The sequence below is a fragment of the Acyrthosiphon pisum genome, chromosome A1 (assembly GCF_005508785.2).
Source record: "Acyrthosiphon pisum isolate AL4f chromosome A1, pea_aphid_22Mar2018_4r6ur, whole genome shotgun sequence".
Taxonomy (NCBI): Eukaryota; Metazoa; Arthropoda; class Insecta; order Hemiptera; family Aphididae; genus Acyrthosiphon; species Acyrthosiphon pisum.
In genome coordinates this window covers 63,119,574-63,136,954 of record NC_042494.1, presented here as the reverse complement: position 1 = coordinate 63,136,954, position 17,381 = coordinate 63,119,574, and the positions used below count along the sequence as shown (strand labels likewise).

General features: G+C 28.9%; 3 protein-coding genes across 3 annotated transcripts; 1 reads left to right on the top strand and 2 right to left on the bottom strand.

Annotated features, from left to right (window-relative positions):
• Window positions 1–1,183: 1,183 nt before the first annotated feature.
• LOC103310440 (tubulin alpha-2 chain) lies at window positions 1,184–3,042 on the bottom strand. Its single transcript, XM_008188735.1, has 6 exons — window positions 2,991–3,042; window positions 2,605–2,932; window positions 2,230–2,531; window positions 1,990–2,160; window positions 1,582–1,935; window positions 1,184–1,522 (listed from the first exon to the last, which is right to left on the bottom strand). Exons 1-6 carry the CDS (start codon window positions 3,015–3,017, stop codon window positions 1,262–1,264), a joined length of 1,443 nt encoding a protein of 480 aa, XP_008186957.1. The 5' UTR covers window positions 3,018–3,042; the 3' UTR covers window positions 1,184–1,261.
• A 15-nt stretch (window positions 3,043–3,057) lies between these two features.
• Window positions 3,058–8,861, bottom strand: LOC100159870 (cytochrome c oxidase assembly protein COX15 homolog). The gene is made up of 8 exons (XM_008188734.1): window positions 8,548–8,861; window positions 8,399–8,479; window positions 7,930–8,177; window positions 7,687–7,873; window positions 4,310–4,556; window positions 3,917–4,071; window positions 3,742–3,855; window positions 3,058–3,668 (listed from the first exon to the last, which is right to left on the bottom strand). The coding sequence occupies exons 1-8, from the start codon at window positions 8,614–8,616 to the stop codon at window positions 3,534–3,536; spliced, it is 1,236 nt and encodes a 411-aa protein (XP_008186956.1). The 5' UTR covers window positions 8,617–8,861; the 3' UTR covers window positions 3,058–3,533.
• Window positions 8,862–9,046: 185 nt separating this feature from the next.
• On the top strand, window positions 9,047–17,151 carry LOC100161918 (RAB6A-GEF complex partner protein 2). The gene is made up of 7 exons (XM_008188733.2): window positions 9,047–9,371; window positions 9,620–9,852; window positions 9,971–10,120; window positions 10,183–10,295; window positions 10,419–10,571; window positions 14,931–15,120; window positions 15,800–17,151. Exons 1-7 carry the CDS (start codon window positions 9,250–9,252, stop codon window positions 16,012–16,014), a joined length of 1,176 nt encoding a protein of 391 aa, XP_008186955.1. The 5' UTR covers window positions 9,047–9,249; the 3' UTR covers window positions 16,015–17,151.
• Window positions 17,152–17,381: the final 230 nt, after the last annotated feature.

Here is a 17,381-nt window from a genome sequence, read left to right as displayed (position 1 = left end):
AGCGAGATATGAGCATTTTTAATTTTTGATATTTCACATACCCCTATTTTTCTCGAAAATGAAAATATCGAAAAATCGCCCACTCTAAGACCCAAATAATGTTCTTACCTAAAAGTTTGATAATATAGGTCGATTCACTCTAGTATCAAAACTAACAGCTCACTATTGAGAATAGTGAACGACAATTTCCTATGTCGTGCGTGTGTTAGACAGAAACAACTCACGCGGGTGTAGCGTCCTCTTATAAGGGTCCGTATTACAATAGTTAAACTAAATAATGTTAAACCGCGGAATTCGACTGGTAAAATTTAAACTATGATTGTTGAACGGACCCTAAGTGTCTAAGTCGGTTATAATAAACAAAGTATATAATAATTACTATTTAATTTATAGTTATTATTCAATATTAGATAGGAAAATTGATAAAATATTTACTTCTGTCATACCATTTATCAGGTATTCAGGTAAGACTTAATACTTAATAAAAACTTGAAAAACATCGTTCAGGTGTATAGCAGTTGATACAGGCAAAGTACAAAATATTTTCAAGAGTTCATGAATATTTGGATAAACCTCTTTATCACAAACATCTAAAGCATGTAACCCAGAGGTGAATACAATGTTTTCAGTCACTAAAAATAAACCCATGCCCTATGGTAAATCTACAGTCTTCATGGTAATTTTGTTTTATTTACCGACTATTTATCGGGTTTATTATAAACACTCATGCATGAAAAATAATTCGCAGAGAATTCAAAAATATAGTATACCATACCACCATAAAGATATATGTTTTTATCTTCCGATATTTATGCCACGAACGACTAGTGGCGTATAGTACCTATATCAAAGCGGACAAATTACCACGGCTAGAACATATAGAAAACAGATATAGGTACCTACTTAAAACTTAAAAGTAGTATCATATTGAAAAATACAGAAAATTAGTTAACTTAATTTAAAAAAAAAAAGGTCAAGGGGGAGGTTAGGGGATCCCCCCCCCCCCGTAAATACGCCACTGCTTCAGTATTATAGTATTAGAGTGAATTGATTTATTATCTGACATAACCTGTGCTTGTACGTTGGCTGTTTTATGATATTTAAATTGTTATACACGTTCTGAATAATATAACGTAAAATACTACGCTTTAAAAATGATTTTAAATGAAAAATATACTTAGTGTCATGTGGCAGATAAGTTTATTATTTACAACATATAATATTATAAACATTTTATTAACGATACAACTTTGTTCAAATATTATGAACTTTCAATTTCTTCATACTCTGCTATCAACTTTGAAATATTTCCATTAGCTGTATGAAAAGTCGCTTCATCCATCCCCTCTTCCGTATAATGATGTAAAAATACCCGTTTGGTCAACAATTTATTGTAATTGTTCATTGTGTTCATCCAATACTGTTTTATAATGGTATTGTTACACAATGTTGTCGTTGCTGTAGATGCCGCAAAGATTCCACTCTCTGGCACTGCGATGGGAAGTAGATTGCATAAACCAAACTAAAAGAAACAATTTACATTTAAAACACTCCATTCATACTAAAATTTATTACACTCACCTTGAATAGTGGAGAGTTCATATTATGAGTTACAGGAATAGTTTTTTCTCTTTGAAGAAAAGCAATGGTTGTATTGATATTGGTTGGTTTTAAATTCCCCCTGAACATCATACAAATTGACAAATATTTGCCCAGTCTTGGGTCAATTTTGATCATTTGATAATCACTATCAAAGCTCATCATAGCCGACTGTGTACTGGCTGATGAAATACTTCGGGCACAATTTGTGATGGGCGCATATGAAATTAATGGAAAATGCAATCTGGGCTGAGGTATTAAATTTGCTAGCAATTCTGAAATGTTTCTCATCATTGAACCTTCAAACCGAAGTGACGAAGTAATTCCTGATGTAACCTAATATTTAAAAATGAATTTTCATTTGCCTAATTATAATACAATAATACATACTAGTGCTACAATACTATTTATGTTCGCAAAAGTAGGTTGAAGCAAATCTAATTTAGAGCCACATATATCATAGATTGACTTGTTATCAAAGAGCAAAGAACAATTTACTACATCTAAAACATGATGAGTGGTCAAGGCAGTATTATATGGTTCCACAATAATATCTGAAAACTGTAAACATTCTATTATATAATAATGTTTACAAAAATATTTATATATATATATATAATAAAAACAAACTTCTGATGAAGAGCAAACATTTAAGTCAATAATTGTTTTGTTCGGATAAGTGTTTCTAATAGTTTCGATGATCCTTGAACCCATTCCAGATCCAGTACCGCCACTTATTGATCGAAATACAGCAATACCCTGTAATGAGTTACAATCTTCTGCTAAACGTGCTAGTTGATCCATAACTTTTGATGAAAGTGTTTTTCCAACTCCATAAAAACCAGCAGCATAATTACTCGCTGCACTTTCTTTTCCAGATATCATATTCTCATGAGAAAATAAGTTTTGGAACTTCCCACTCTTCAAAACATCTGAAATCAACCAATTTATTGGTATACAACTTTATTAAAACTGCAATAGAATACTCTATGATTAATTACATACCTATAACTGAAGGTTCAGTATCTACAATCAGAGCCCTAGGGACATAGGAGTTTTCTTGCGACAAAGAAAACATTGATGTAGAATTGGTTGTTAATTCTTTAACCGTTCCATCTGGATTGATTCCATGTTCAAGACAAAATAATTCCCAACATGCTAATCCAATTTGAACACCAGCTTGTCCAATATGAATCCATATGAACTCACCTTGTGATGGTGGTGGTGGTGGTGGTGGAGGCGGTTCTGGTTCAACTTTTATCGGTTTTACACGTAGTGCCTTTTTAGATTTATTTTTTTGTTTCTTGCCAGATTTATTTTTTGCACCTTTTTTCTAAGGGTTATTTTTTTAATACACGTTACCAATATATTTAATAGTAATATTTTCTTACCTTTCCCAATTTATTTCTTTTTTTCATTTTTTTTTAATTTTAAAAATATTATGTAAAATTGTTCTTATGTATTAAAAACATTTATTATTATTTGAATTGTTTATATTTCCAATGTTACATAAAATAGATATACATTTGTTTGACCACTACTTGTTTTTTTTATTTTTTTTAATAGCCGAACAACTTAATTTTATCATATCTAAACAAATTATATGGGATCTAAGTATACAAAAATGGAGATTTCCTATTCTCCATTAATAGATTTAATAGATGACTTCCTCTGTATTCCTGTTTGCTTTCCACAAACAATGTTCAATCTTTATAAAAAAAGTAATAGGTACATTATTCATACCACTATTGAAAATTAATTAGTATGAAACAATTATATTTCTAAAAACAGACATAATTACGTTTGAAAAAAATACTGTAGATACTGATAACTGATAAGTGATAAATACTTGTATAAAAACAATTTTTTAATCATTTATAAATACTTACTTTATTTATTTTAATCTTAAATTATACTAAAATTAATCTAATAATTTATATTTTAGGTAATGTTTTAAGCTCATGTACAAGCCATAAAGCAAGTGAAAGTAAAGTAAGTGACCCTGACTGATGAGCAGCAGCTAGTGAAACTGGAACATAAGTAAGAAGTGTAGAAATTCCTAATCCCATCTAAGATAAAACAAATTTAATCAACAGTTATAATATGTTTACACAATTTTACAAATTTTCAATTAGTTCTTACTTGGCACCATGAAAATGCTGCTAAAGTAGTGGCAGCCGCTTTAGCTCTTGGAGGCAGTTTACTTTTTCGCGACATAACATATAAAGCTGACAAAATTGAAACAGTACTTATTCCCTATAAGATGATATCAAAATAAGTAGTTCATTATTATTTTTATAAATATGTTATTAATTACCAATATTCTGTGGTCAAATTGCACTGTGGTAGGATTCTCCGTGATGTTGCTAAGTACAGGTTCTATTTGCAATATATCATCTGGTATCCATTTGTCACCCATTTTTGGAAAAGAATTATAAACCAATCCAGCATCTAAACCGGCCACAAATGCACCTAAATGTTGTATGAATAGGATAATTAATTTTTAAATCAATTTATTATTATTTCGGTAATTTATTACACTCAGAATATTATATCAATTTTTAGATGGTAATTTATTAATAGAATACAGTATTTATAAACTTAAATTACCTATAATATACATTTTACAATTATGCAATCAAAAAGTTATACTAGTAATCCCTTTTTTATTCATAATAATAAACGAGTTTAGATTATTAATTATGCATACCAGACATAGCGGTTAAAAAGACTAATCCTTTAGCTGCCATTGCCAGTCCCACAAACTTTTTAGTAACAAATCCAGTTACTGTAACTGGTAGGAGGATGCGTAATGAGTTTGTTAAAAGAAATGAATACAATACAAATGCTAAACCCAAATGGGAAGCCAATCTGTACTGTGATACTCTTGGGACGTCTGTGGGCTTGTCAAATCTATCTTCTAGACCAGATTTTACCATATACCATCCCATCAAACCCTAAAATAAAAGTATAATAATCAAAAATCAGTAACAACTTTTTTTAAATTTATTAAGTATAATGAAAAAAAATTGGGTTTATGAGAATAGTAAATATATTTTTATAAGTGACTTATAACTTATAATAGTTAATTTAAACACTAAGCACCTATGTTCTCACAGAATAATAAGGTGTTTTCTTACACCTACAGCTGACATATTTTTAATCTCCTTATGGATTTAATTTATTTTGACTGTAGTAATAGCCAATAGATACACAATAATATTTAATTAATTATTTCTTATAAATCAATAACAGTTGTTTTTAATTAGTTAACCAATCACTTATATCCAACTTTTTGATTAATGTGTCTTGGCTATTGGTATAAACAATAATCCATAGTTAAAAAATCTTTCAATACCTACATTTAATATAATACAAATCACTAAATCAGTATAATGGTCAATCTACAAATTTCACAAAATTATGTTCATATCATGTTTAAATTAGTGATGGGAATTATTCAAATATTTGAACATGATAATAGCAACTATTTAAGTACATTTTAACTATGTACCTATTCCAGGGCCGCATTTAGGGGGCTGCAATGGGTGCGATGGCACTGGGCATCAGATTTTTGGAGGCGGCAAAATTGCTTTAATAAAATGTAGAAAAAAATGTTAATAATTTATCTTTAATATATCTTAATTATTACTGATACATAAAATATTGTTTTGCCTTTTTTTATTTGTATACATTGGGTGGTTCTTATTTATAGGGAATTTTTTTTTTTTCATTATTTATGATCGATTCCTCCAAAAAGTTTCCAATATGTATAAAAATGATGTATATAAAATTTTAACATAATCGGATAAGTTTGACCCGTGCCCCAAAGCCCTTAGAATTTTTACTATAATAAATCGTAGATATTAATGTAAATATAAAAATACCTCACCGATACAGTTCGTATTTTAATCGTCATTAGTCCGTTTTTACCTTAATTGCTTTTGATATCTTATGTGAATCATAATCGTGGCGACCGTGAATGTTCGTATTTGTCATTAGTCTTTGTAAAGTCCCCGGTGTCGTTACAACACAGGGCACTTTTAAAATAGTCGTTATAATGTCACTAGCATATGAACTACGTGATCAAATGAAAATATATTTGATCAGAGACGATGCAAATCAAATAATAGACAGTAAGTTACCATCAAACATGCAAGTGTTAAAGATTTTGTTTTATAATCTCAGAAAAGTGAAGTTTAATTTAAGACAGAGTTTCACTTTAGTTTTAAAAGAAACAATTGTATTTTGGGATAAAGCGCGAGTACCAACAAGAGATTTTCCACGTTGTGTTGACAAATTAGAAAAAATGTATAATGAATGGAGAAATTTACAGAAACATGCAACAAGAAAAAATGAAAACCAAATAAATAAGGAAAAACAGTTTACAGATCAATTAGAAGATTTTATGATATAGCTCATGCAATGCTATGCAGATGATTAGTTTGGAGGACGACAACATTTTATAATAATTTAACTGAGATTCAATGTAGGGAAGATTACAGAGAATTTCTTGAACTAACTGTTATATTTTTGAATGGTTCTCCAACACGTGGAATCTTTTTTCCATCTTTAGTTCCAGGAGCAATGCATCATGTTCGCTGGATGTCGAAGGCCATATATTGCTTTAAATATTTATACTTCGTCAAGAATTTAAATTAAACAAAAGAGAATACGATTCAGTTCGTGATATTTGTATTTTTATTGTTCATTGCTATGTTAAAGCGTGGTTTAATGTGCCAAATGGTTGTGTTGCTCCACGCCAAGACTTACAGTTTTTGGGTGACCTTAAAGCTTACAAAACAATAAATGAAAAGTTATCTGAAGTTACACAAAAAAAATGTATTAACCACCTATGGTATTTGTCTCCAGAGTCAGTTAGATTTGCGTTTTTCGATAGTGAAATTTCTGACGATACAAAAATAAAAATGATTCAAGCTTTAAAAAAAAGATAAAAATGTGGATGGAGATTCAATTTATTCAGAAAAACGTTTATATGTAAAATAACTGAAATACCAAGTTTTATAAATAAGAATATTGAATCATTTATTTCAGATAAAACTCTAAATTTTTTTTTAAATAATCAATATTAATTATAACTTTATTGAAACATCGCCGTCAACTTGGGAGAATAATTTAGAATACAAACGGGGTAAAGAAATTATCAGCAAATTAAAAGTTGTAAATAATACGGCTGAATGAGCTGTTAAATTAATTGAAGATTTTAACAAGATTGGTTCAAAAAATGAAGAACAGAAGCAGTATGTTCTTCAAGTTGTCACGGAATACAGGCAATGATATTCAAATTCAAACAAAAGCACTCTTATGGAAAAATTATAATATACATGCGTGCAAAATAAAATATTCATTGAAATTCATTATTACTAAAAATTGTGTATAAAATTAAATTTGTTTTTCCTTACACAATAAATATTTAAAATTTAATTTGTTCGGTAATTTTACTAATTACTCAATTTTTAAAAAATATTAACAAAGTTAAACTTTTGAGAGCTTTGGGGCACGTGTTAAACTTATCCGATTATGCTCAAATTTCGTATGCGTAATTTTTATACATATTGGAACCCAATTAGGGGGATCGGTCACAAAAATTTAAATATTAAGAAATAGGGACCACCCTAGTATACATAGTTATGTTTTTTTATTTATGTAACCTTTATAAATGGTTATCATGATATATTGATATATTCATTTATCAGAATATGGTCAACAAATAACAATATATAAATAGTAATAAAAAAAAAGTGGCAATTGATACTTATAAAGTTAAATAAAATTATAACAAATTTATGTATTTATATCATTATAGTTGATTAAGAATTTACCATTCAAGTTTTGACCATGTACCATTATAATATTTTTACAAAACGAATCAAAGCTTGTATATCAAATAAATTTAAAAAATTTAAAAAGGGGGGAGGAAAATTTTATTTGCCTGGGAAGGTTTAATTCTAAATGCGGCCCTGACCTAATCAAAATGTAAGATAAAAAAAGTTTTTATTTAAATCTCAACTCTAGTTTAAATTTAATAAAGTTCAATATTTATGGAATAATGTAATTATGTCATACTTGTCCTGCTAACAATACAGCACAAATCATAGAATGTATTTTAGTAGTTCGACTGAATTTACGAGTTAACCAGAAGCCAGTCATAGGAATCAAAAATGCAGCACCTATGCATCGACCCCAAGTCCTATGTGCATACTCCATCCACCATATCCATTTGAACTCTTCCATAGTCATAGAAGAATTTTTCCTAAAGTAAATTTAATAATAAAATTTGTTTCAAATAGTCTTAAAAGTTTAACTCACATTTTGAATTCAGGATATTGTTGATATTTATTGAATTCTTCCAACCACTGAGTCTGAGTAGTAGGCAATTTTTCACCTAAAAGTTTCCAACTAACCATAGATAGTCCAGACTCTGTCAGCCTGGTGATCCCACCTAAAGCAACAGCTACAAAAACCATTCCACTGCAACCAAGAAACCAATAACCAACATATTTTGGATCGGTTTCTACTTTTTGAATGTTACTAAAAGATTTTTTCCACACATTTAACTGTAATGTAATAAATTGATCAATAAATAATAATAAAGAATTTGATACCTATACTATGATATAACTAAATTACATAATACAATTCACAATTATATATTTTTGTTATACACTTGAACAACTTTTAACAAGAAATGTTAAATAATCTTTATCTACCTTAAATATTATAGGTTTTAGTGTTTTACTAAAGAAATTAATAATTACCACAATAATGTTGTACTTACATTTAAATTTGATGACATTGGTGTATTGTGGATGGCTGGTTGACGAGTGATGGATAGTTGTTTGGATCTTAATAGCAAACTCTACAACATAATAAAAAACATTATTTTCTTAACCAAAAAATACATTAAATTTAACATGATAACATTACTTTGCCAATTGTAAAATTAGGACTCATCTTTGTACCTATACCACAAAAACATTTGCCTAGACTTAACATACTTAAAATTTTACAATATCAAATTTAAATATATCGCAATAAATTGAACTTTTATTTAATTACGAGAACAAGAATTCAAATACCACTTTGTTGTTTAATTATAAAATATATATATCTAATTAAAAAATCATTAGTATTCAAACTTAAATTTGATCTGGAAATCACCCGGTTAATTTCTGGAATCTTGATTCACAATTTATTCATAAATCTCAGTTACACAATTTGGGGTAATTTTAATTTCTGATAACTCGTATCAACAAAAATAAAAGATTGATAACATATAAAATGATAAATATGTGATTGTAAATTTGCATAGATAAAAGAAGAATTATTTTCTATTATCAATGGTAAATTTGTGACAAGAAAATGTTTTGAATTTCAATGTTTTGAACACGATTAAAGATATACCTTAAAGATAAATCTTTAATCGTGGTTTTGAATATTAACACTATAATAATGTTATGCATTATAATAAATTATTAAGTTTTTTCAAAGTAACAATTCCATAAAAATAATTATTTATTACTACAAATGAACTGTGTTCAACACTCATGTTATAAATAAAGTTAACACTTAAGGTCTGATCCAATCATAATTTATTTTAGCTTATTCAATCCGGTACAAGGCAGTGGAATGATTGAGGTATCAGCCAAACTCATTGGTGGCCCTATATTTATGCCGGGTAGTAAAATTGGTTGCTGTATAACATTTACTCATCCGCCATTACCATCAGATTCTCGAAGCCAAAGTAATAGGTAAGAATTTATAATTTTGTATTCCTCGGAAAACCTATAACAGAGGTATATAAGTATATTATTATATGGTATTAACATTTAATTTAATACCGTTTTATAATTATAACAATTCACTTTAATCCATTTTAAGTTATTATATAATACATAATAATTATTTACTTAAATTAATAATATAAATAATTTAGTTTATTTTCCTCATTATATGGCACATTTTTTTTTGTTTCACACTAATCTCGTTGTATTTTCAGTGACGTTTTAGAAAACTTAGCATGGGCCAGTGTACAAATCAATTGTTTGTGTTTAACCAACGACAACATTAATTTTCCATCTGTAATGTGTGTTACCAAAGATGAGAAATATTTAGGAAATTCTGAAACTTCATTTGCACCGTGTTTAACAGATAATGGTCATGTTGTTTTATCTACAAAACCAAAAATTTTATTTTGTGACGTTGGATTATCTCCTGGCGAAAATAAATCATGTAAGTACTAAGTAATGACATATTAAACAAATTTAATAATTGACCCAATTATTTCAATGAATTTTCTTTTAAATGAATCACTCTGTGTAATGCTTATAATATATTATATATATTTTAGATTTATACAGCGATACATTACCTAATGATGCACCACCATCTTATAAAGGACATTTAGTTAAATATGCGTATAAAATTACAGTGGGTATGCAACGTTTAAACAGTCCAATTAAACTATTGAGAGTACCAATACGTGTTGTAGTTATGCATGGTAATTTTTATAAAATAATTATTTGTATATTACTTATTCAAATGTCTATTCTTGTGTTGTAGGACTTACTGAAGGAGTGACATGTGAGAATAGTATTGATTTATCTCCAAGTAATCCATTTTTAGATTCTCAATATAAACATGAAGAATGTGACATGGCTCTACAAATGCTCCAAGTATGTATTAAAAATAAAAATAAATAAAACAATTGAAAGTCACAATAATTAAAACTAAATACAAAACTGAAATAAGTAAATATCTTTCACCAACATTTGTATTATTTATTTGAATTATTGTAGAATATAACTGCTAAACGAAGTCCCAATTTTTACAATATAACAAACTCTCGAGGAAAAGTAGCTCGATTTTGTTTATTCAAACAAGCTTACAGACTTGGTGAAGATATAGTTGGAACTTTTGATTTTGAACAAACAGATGTGTCTTGTATTGAGGTATCGTATATTTATATATATTATTATTTTATGTATTCTTTAAGTATGTGCTATTCCATTATATAAAAACATGTGCATACCCATGTACTACTTTCAATGTTTATAAATGCTTGACTAAAAATTAAAAATTTACTCTGTATTACATTTTTAAGCTTTTGGCTGAGAAAAATAATTTTTAAAACCAACATATAAATGAAAAAACTTAAAAATTCAAAAATTAAATTTTGTATAAAATATAAAAATGATAATTATTAAGTAACTGTGAAATGTTTCTTCTTTTTTCACTTACATAAAATAACAAATCAACTGAGGAAATATATTCGAGAAATTTTTCTCAAATCCTATAGCTAGAATTTAACCAAATCGTTCAAAAAATACAATGAAATTTAGACTCCCAGCCTCAACACCATGACGGTAACGCTTTCCATGTCGCACAAAATTATAGACAGACCCCCAGCCATAAAACATATGTGTCAAAATATCGTCAACAAACGTGGTTATTTAATTTTTGGTAACTCGTTACTTACCAAGGCCAGAGGGTGCCAGCAGAAATATAAAGTGTTTTGGCAAAGTCAAAAGTCTCATAATATTTTCAAATTTAATATTAGTTATGAGTTGATAGTATAATCATGGAATTAAATATACAATAAACCTACCTTATCTTTATGCCAATAATATGATATATTATTGGGTTTTACTTAATTAAATCTATATATTTTAGCTGACAATTTTTTTTCACTTTTGGAGTTTTTTATTTAAGAAATATAATTAGGGTAGGTATGCTAGAGTTATTAAATCAATAACATTTTGAAATAGTTACACATGTCCATGATTGGTGAGCTTAAGACGTGTTTGTGTAGCAAAATTGTACTATTGCAAGGCCCAAGAGACTGTGCAGTTAAACGATCTTTCAAATGAAATGGTAGTAAAGGAATTCCCCTTGTAGTTACTTACTACTTATATTGAAATATAAGTTTATTAGTGTATTTTATATTGACTACATGATGTTAGACTGTAGTGGTTTTCAAGCGATGTGCCGCAAGCGTTAGAAGTTGGTTTGGAACTGTTAAATTTATTTTAAATCTGGAAACGATCAAAAACGTTAAATCATGTGTGTTTGAACTTTAGATAAGTCCACGCGTCGTGGTTCACCGATTTACCCTGTTGAATAATCTACTTATAGTTTAAAGCGTTTGTAACATCATTGAGTACATATTTACATAAAATATAATATACTCAATCTTAGTATTTACTCTTATTGTGAATTTTATCGGTAGTCCGTGAACCTTACTATACTAATTGTAGCATAACTGATCAGTATACGTCGACAAGACTTAGTAGATGGTATGACGTCAACACTTTGTGAAAGATAATATGAAGGTTGAAAACCACGGTTTGAGTATCAATGTTTAAAGTCATGAAGACATTTAGTTAAATATTGTTAGTTTTTTTTTTTTACTACGTTTATTATGTTTATTTTGGTTAAAAATCTAGTGCAATTAATTGCCATAAAAATGTTAAAACTTTAGAATGTTCAGACCTAAAAAATAAAAAAAAATACGCTAAAAATACTATTTTAAGAATAAAATATAGTGCACAGAGAAAAAATTATTCAACCAGTAACCACTATTATAGATGGAGCAAGTAGATTCCTCATCTACAGTTACACACAAGACATAACCATTTTAAAGTATAGTTTCACACTTACACCATTGATTTTGATATATATTTTGAAACAAATATAGATATTTATAAGCACTCAATGTGCTGAACATGGTATACCCATTAATATGTCTATGGAGCCGAACATTCAATAATAAACACAAAATCGTCTTTAAATGCTATTATTTATCGAATCGTATAATAATAATACGTCAATGTCTTGTATGAAGGTGAGTGAAGCGATTAGAGTTCATAACGACCATAACACCGAATTTCTGTATTCTATATTTCTATCCATAATAATATCTTTAATTCTAACAATTTAAACTGAACATATAAATTATAAATGGGTTATCATAAATGGAGATTCAACACTAATGACGTTCACTAATAGGGTTGATTTTAAAGCTTACTAGGCATATAATAGGATTTGTTGAACTTTTGGTTTCAACGCGGTCAAACGCGTATTATGTTGTTCGTCTGGTTCGTCATTAAATATCTATAATAATGTAAAGCGATTATAATAGTTTAATAAAAGCCATTAATTTTGGGTACATTGCTTTACATTTCGGTTATAATTATGTACATTATTGATTTTCAATTTTCAACAACCTTCATAAATTCACTAAAACCGTAAAATTATATTTTATTATTTAATTTGGTTCTTGACAGTTTTGTAAATGGCTCGTTTATGAATGCAACCGTATTATTATTCCCTCTCCAACAGTTTTTCATCTCCCTAAACCCTATTTAAATACATTTTCGTCGAATAATGCCGTAGTCAGTATTTTTGAAACAAATACAACAAAATATTCACGAGATCATAAAATATTTAAATTTGGTAGATGCTAAAAATCAAACTATCAACGTTATTAATAATTAATATTATGTAATTTAACTATACATTTTAATGTCTTATTAATTATTATCTTAATGCTTACCTAAGGTATGATAAAAAGTAAACAAATAATGTATTTTTGTACTTAACTATACAAATAAATACAAACACCCAAATCATATTAATATTATATAAAATAACATTTCTAAATTAATTATAAAACCTATAATAATATAATCGTGATTATCTGAGCAAGAGACTTACTATACTTACTTGATTAAACAACTTAAAGTAAAAAACAAACCCTAAGAATCAATGTCTTAACATTTGTACGATGGTTAACATGATTTTTTATTTCAAGGGTACAATATTCTGAAGCAAAAAATATTATTCTTTATTGTTTCTATAAACATATTTTGTTGGACAATAGCTCGAACTGGTTTGCTGCGGATGAAAACCGCGAAAATACAATACTTTTGGTAAAAAAAAACATGCACATATAGCTTCAATATTGTATCAGTTCGAAAGTTTTTCGATCGATTAACTTCATTTGAAAAAAGTATTAACTGAAATGGTAACCATAAAAAAATTAAGACCCACATAATTATAAAACCGATACATTTCTTACGACGAACTATAGCTTACAATCTTTTTTTTTTAGTTGATTGTAATAATGTAATTTTTAATTTTATTAAGTACCTATTATCCTTATAATTTATTAAATTATTGTACAAAATACGACACTAACTAATAGCTTTTTTTTAATTTTTAATTTTATTACTTAATCATATAGTAACTATAAAGTATAGTAAGTAGTAAGTATAAAAAAATCCTGTTTGCATTATTCATTATCAAAATGTTGACGTAATTATCATAATTTTAAAGAGTAATTAAGAGTTATTTTGGGGAGTATGAAAAAAAAACACATAATGTCATTCTCGTAATTTCATTATGTTCGTTTGGACGTCATATAAAATCCATGGTCAAGGCAGGATTAAAAATACCCTAAATCTTTTATAATATTATAAGACGTATAAGAAAAATTAATAATTATATATATTTTCAAAACAGTAACCTTTAAATAAACATCTAAATAGTAAATATACTAGCATATACTTTTAGATTCTGAGCGGAGCGAGGAAGCTATTGTTTTTACAATGGTGTTTATTTTTTTTTTTCTTTTTATATCCTGTATACAAAATTTCTTCCGGAAGGAGTATTTCGATTTCAACATATTATAATACCTTATCTTTTAGCAAATTGGATTAAGATGGTACTTTAGAGAGGTCATTTTTCGATTTTCTCAACAGTTATTTAATGCCACGGGAAAAACCACCGGAAAATTACGAAAAACCGCTAAAAATGGGATTTTAATTTCTAACATTTTGTTTATCGCCATAGAAACGAATAAAAAATTATAATATTTTAATATTAATTCAACTTGCATGATAAAATAAATAATAACAAAATATAAAATATCTAGACTGTCAAACCGTCTCCGCTCAGAATCGTTTTTCTTATACAATGATATTATATCATTGGATTCAAGTCTAATACAACCAATATACAATTACCCACTTGTAATCTACTGTACAGCAGAGCGACATCCACTTACCTGCTTTTTTAAATCTTCTCGCTTCGCTGGTGCAAGACAGGATTGTTCTCTCCCAGGGTGAAATCACTCACACATCCCCGTTATTATCTTATTTTCCACTGATATTGGATACAATTGATGAAAATTCCTACAACACTCTATAATATGACGATCGGTATTACTTCTAATTCACAGCTTAAATTGGTCACGTGGCAATCTCCAAATAAAAAAATATTATTATTATGATTAATAACTTATAATACAGTTTACAGTAAGCTTGCAGTGCGAAGAGGCCGTAAATAAAGACTTTGTAGCGGTCAGTCCGAGGCCCAGGAAGGACAACGTTTCTATCGTTTCATACAACACTCAACATCAGTTCTGTGCGAATACCTTGAAATCATTTTTGCAGCTTGCTATACCGTTGAACGTCACCCCAGCTTTTAGTACGCTCCTAGGTAATTACATATTGTATAACTATGCAATATCCACATATATTAAGTCGCACATTGTCGAATCGAGGTACCTAGTAGGAGAAGAGAAGCATCAACCATTTGACCGTTAATAACTCTCAGAAAACAGCTCCTAGAGAAATTGTATTTTCAAAAACCGATAACATAATAATAAATTTATTTTTCTATGTCTACACAGAAAATCCTCTCTATATAACTGGTTTTTTTAAAAATATTCCATCAAAAAAATACTTCCATACTTACACTCTCCTGTCTCCCGACTCCCGTGTAAGAAGAATACACTTCTACAGCAATATGTTGTCCACCTACAGTGGAGTCCATTCCCCCAAGTGTTCGTATAATATACTATAGGATACTTATAGCCAAAATGCTAAATATTATAGACACATATATTCCATTGTAGGTAAGGGGAGTGTTTTTTCGGTGAAACATCACGTGTCCTGCTTTTCTTTTTAAGTTGAAAACCTCGCTTAAACTAAATTTTTTTTGGTATACCGGTCTGTATATGCAGTAAGCAGATACTTACCGTAGTATAACCCCGCAGCGTATACACTTCCAATTGAGTCTGTATAATAGTGGTACCAATCGGAATTGATTGATTACGCGCGCTGTGAATATAATATTATCATGTTATTGTTATTATTATGATATAAAATACGTTTAGTATGCGTGAAATGGAGGCTTCATTTTGAGTTTGTGACCAGTACGAAGACTTCAGGCGAAAGGTTGGTCGAAACCAAGGAAGGCACTTGCTGGACAGGCCCGGAACACGTAGACATCGAGACAATGGTGTGGGATTTGCCCATACAGATTTACCCGTCCGTGCCATCCATAGCCAACGACCCACACGCCCAAACGAGGATAACAATCGCGATATGATTTTTTCCCCATCGTTTACCTATATACATATAGGTACACCATTCACAATGTTTTGCACGTTTTATAAAAATATAATAATGTGTATTATTTTTATTATTATTATTATTATTATAATCTTTTTTTATACAAATTATCAATCAAAACATTTTTTTTTACACCTATTATTATTTTTTTGTTTATTATTGGTATCTTGATAAATTACTTTTATTCTGTTATTATGTTATTAAAAGTCGAAAGGGGACATTTTCTAGTGTTTTTTTCCTACTCCGCTCCCGCCTACCAGCAGAAAAGCCCTTTTACAAATGTCAACTCTTACACGAATACAATAATGTCGTCCCGTCCTCCACGTGACGTGTTATTAAAAGGACGTCCGAAAAGACATTAATCACTGTAGCACACACCGTATACACACGCACACATATTACATTATTATTATATAGTCGTTGTCCGTCCGTCGCTGATGACCAGTGACGGCCGCGACAGCGGTCAACTGCGATTGTGTGCATAAACTTTCGGTTAGCCTTCAGACTCGGTGAAATAATAATAATATTATTATTACAACAGTATAATAATAATAATAATAATAATAAATAACAATACGCGGCAGAGCTAGAGCGGTTATGATACAATTTGACAAACAAGGAACCGAATCGCGTGTAATTCCGTGCGGTACAAAGGCATTCCTGAGCGATACTGAATATTAAAATAACTTCCGGTCGGTCAAACATCATAAATGGCAAAGGCATACACTGCAGTAGATACGCCGCACACGTAAATAATAATAATAATAATTTGAATAATAATATACGAATCGGTCGTACGGGGTGAATTTTGAATTCCTTGCCAAAGAAAATGCGCTTTATAGTTTTTATATTATAAATTATTATTATGTTCCCTGCAGGGTCCTACTCATGCGTATGTTTTGGGTTTTTATTTTTATTTATCTTCGAATTGTATCAATATTATACGATCGTGTTACCTAGAATCATATTGGGTAAGGGGCCTAACGGGGCTTAGCCCTCTCAAATGTTTTTAAACCCTCAAATTAATAATTTTAAATTCGTTTTCTTCACATACCATCAATGGTTGGCTCCTTTCGTCAAAATAATGTTAACCTGTCACATTTGTTACTTTTAGCCTATATTCTTATTGTATCAAATTAAGCAAATTGTATATCGCTTGTAAAAGTAAAAAAATAAAAAAAAAAATTCGATTTCTTAATAATAATATGTATGATTTTTTTTTATTCTGTATGACAACATTTTATTTTTTATTCAATAGTATAAGCTACTGATTTTTGAATTATTTTTTACGGCCAACTTTTATCTCAAAACTAAATTTACTTAGCTATAGGTATAATGACTGTA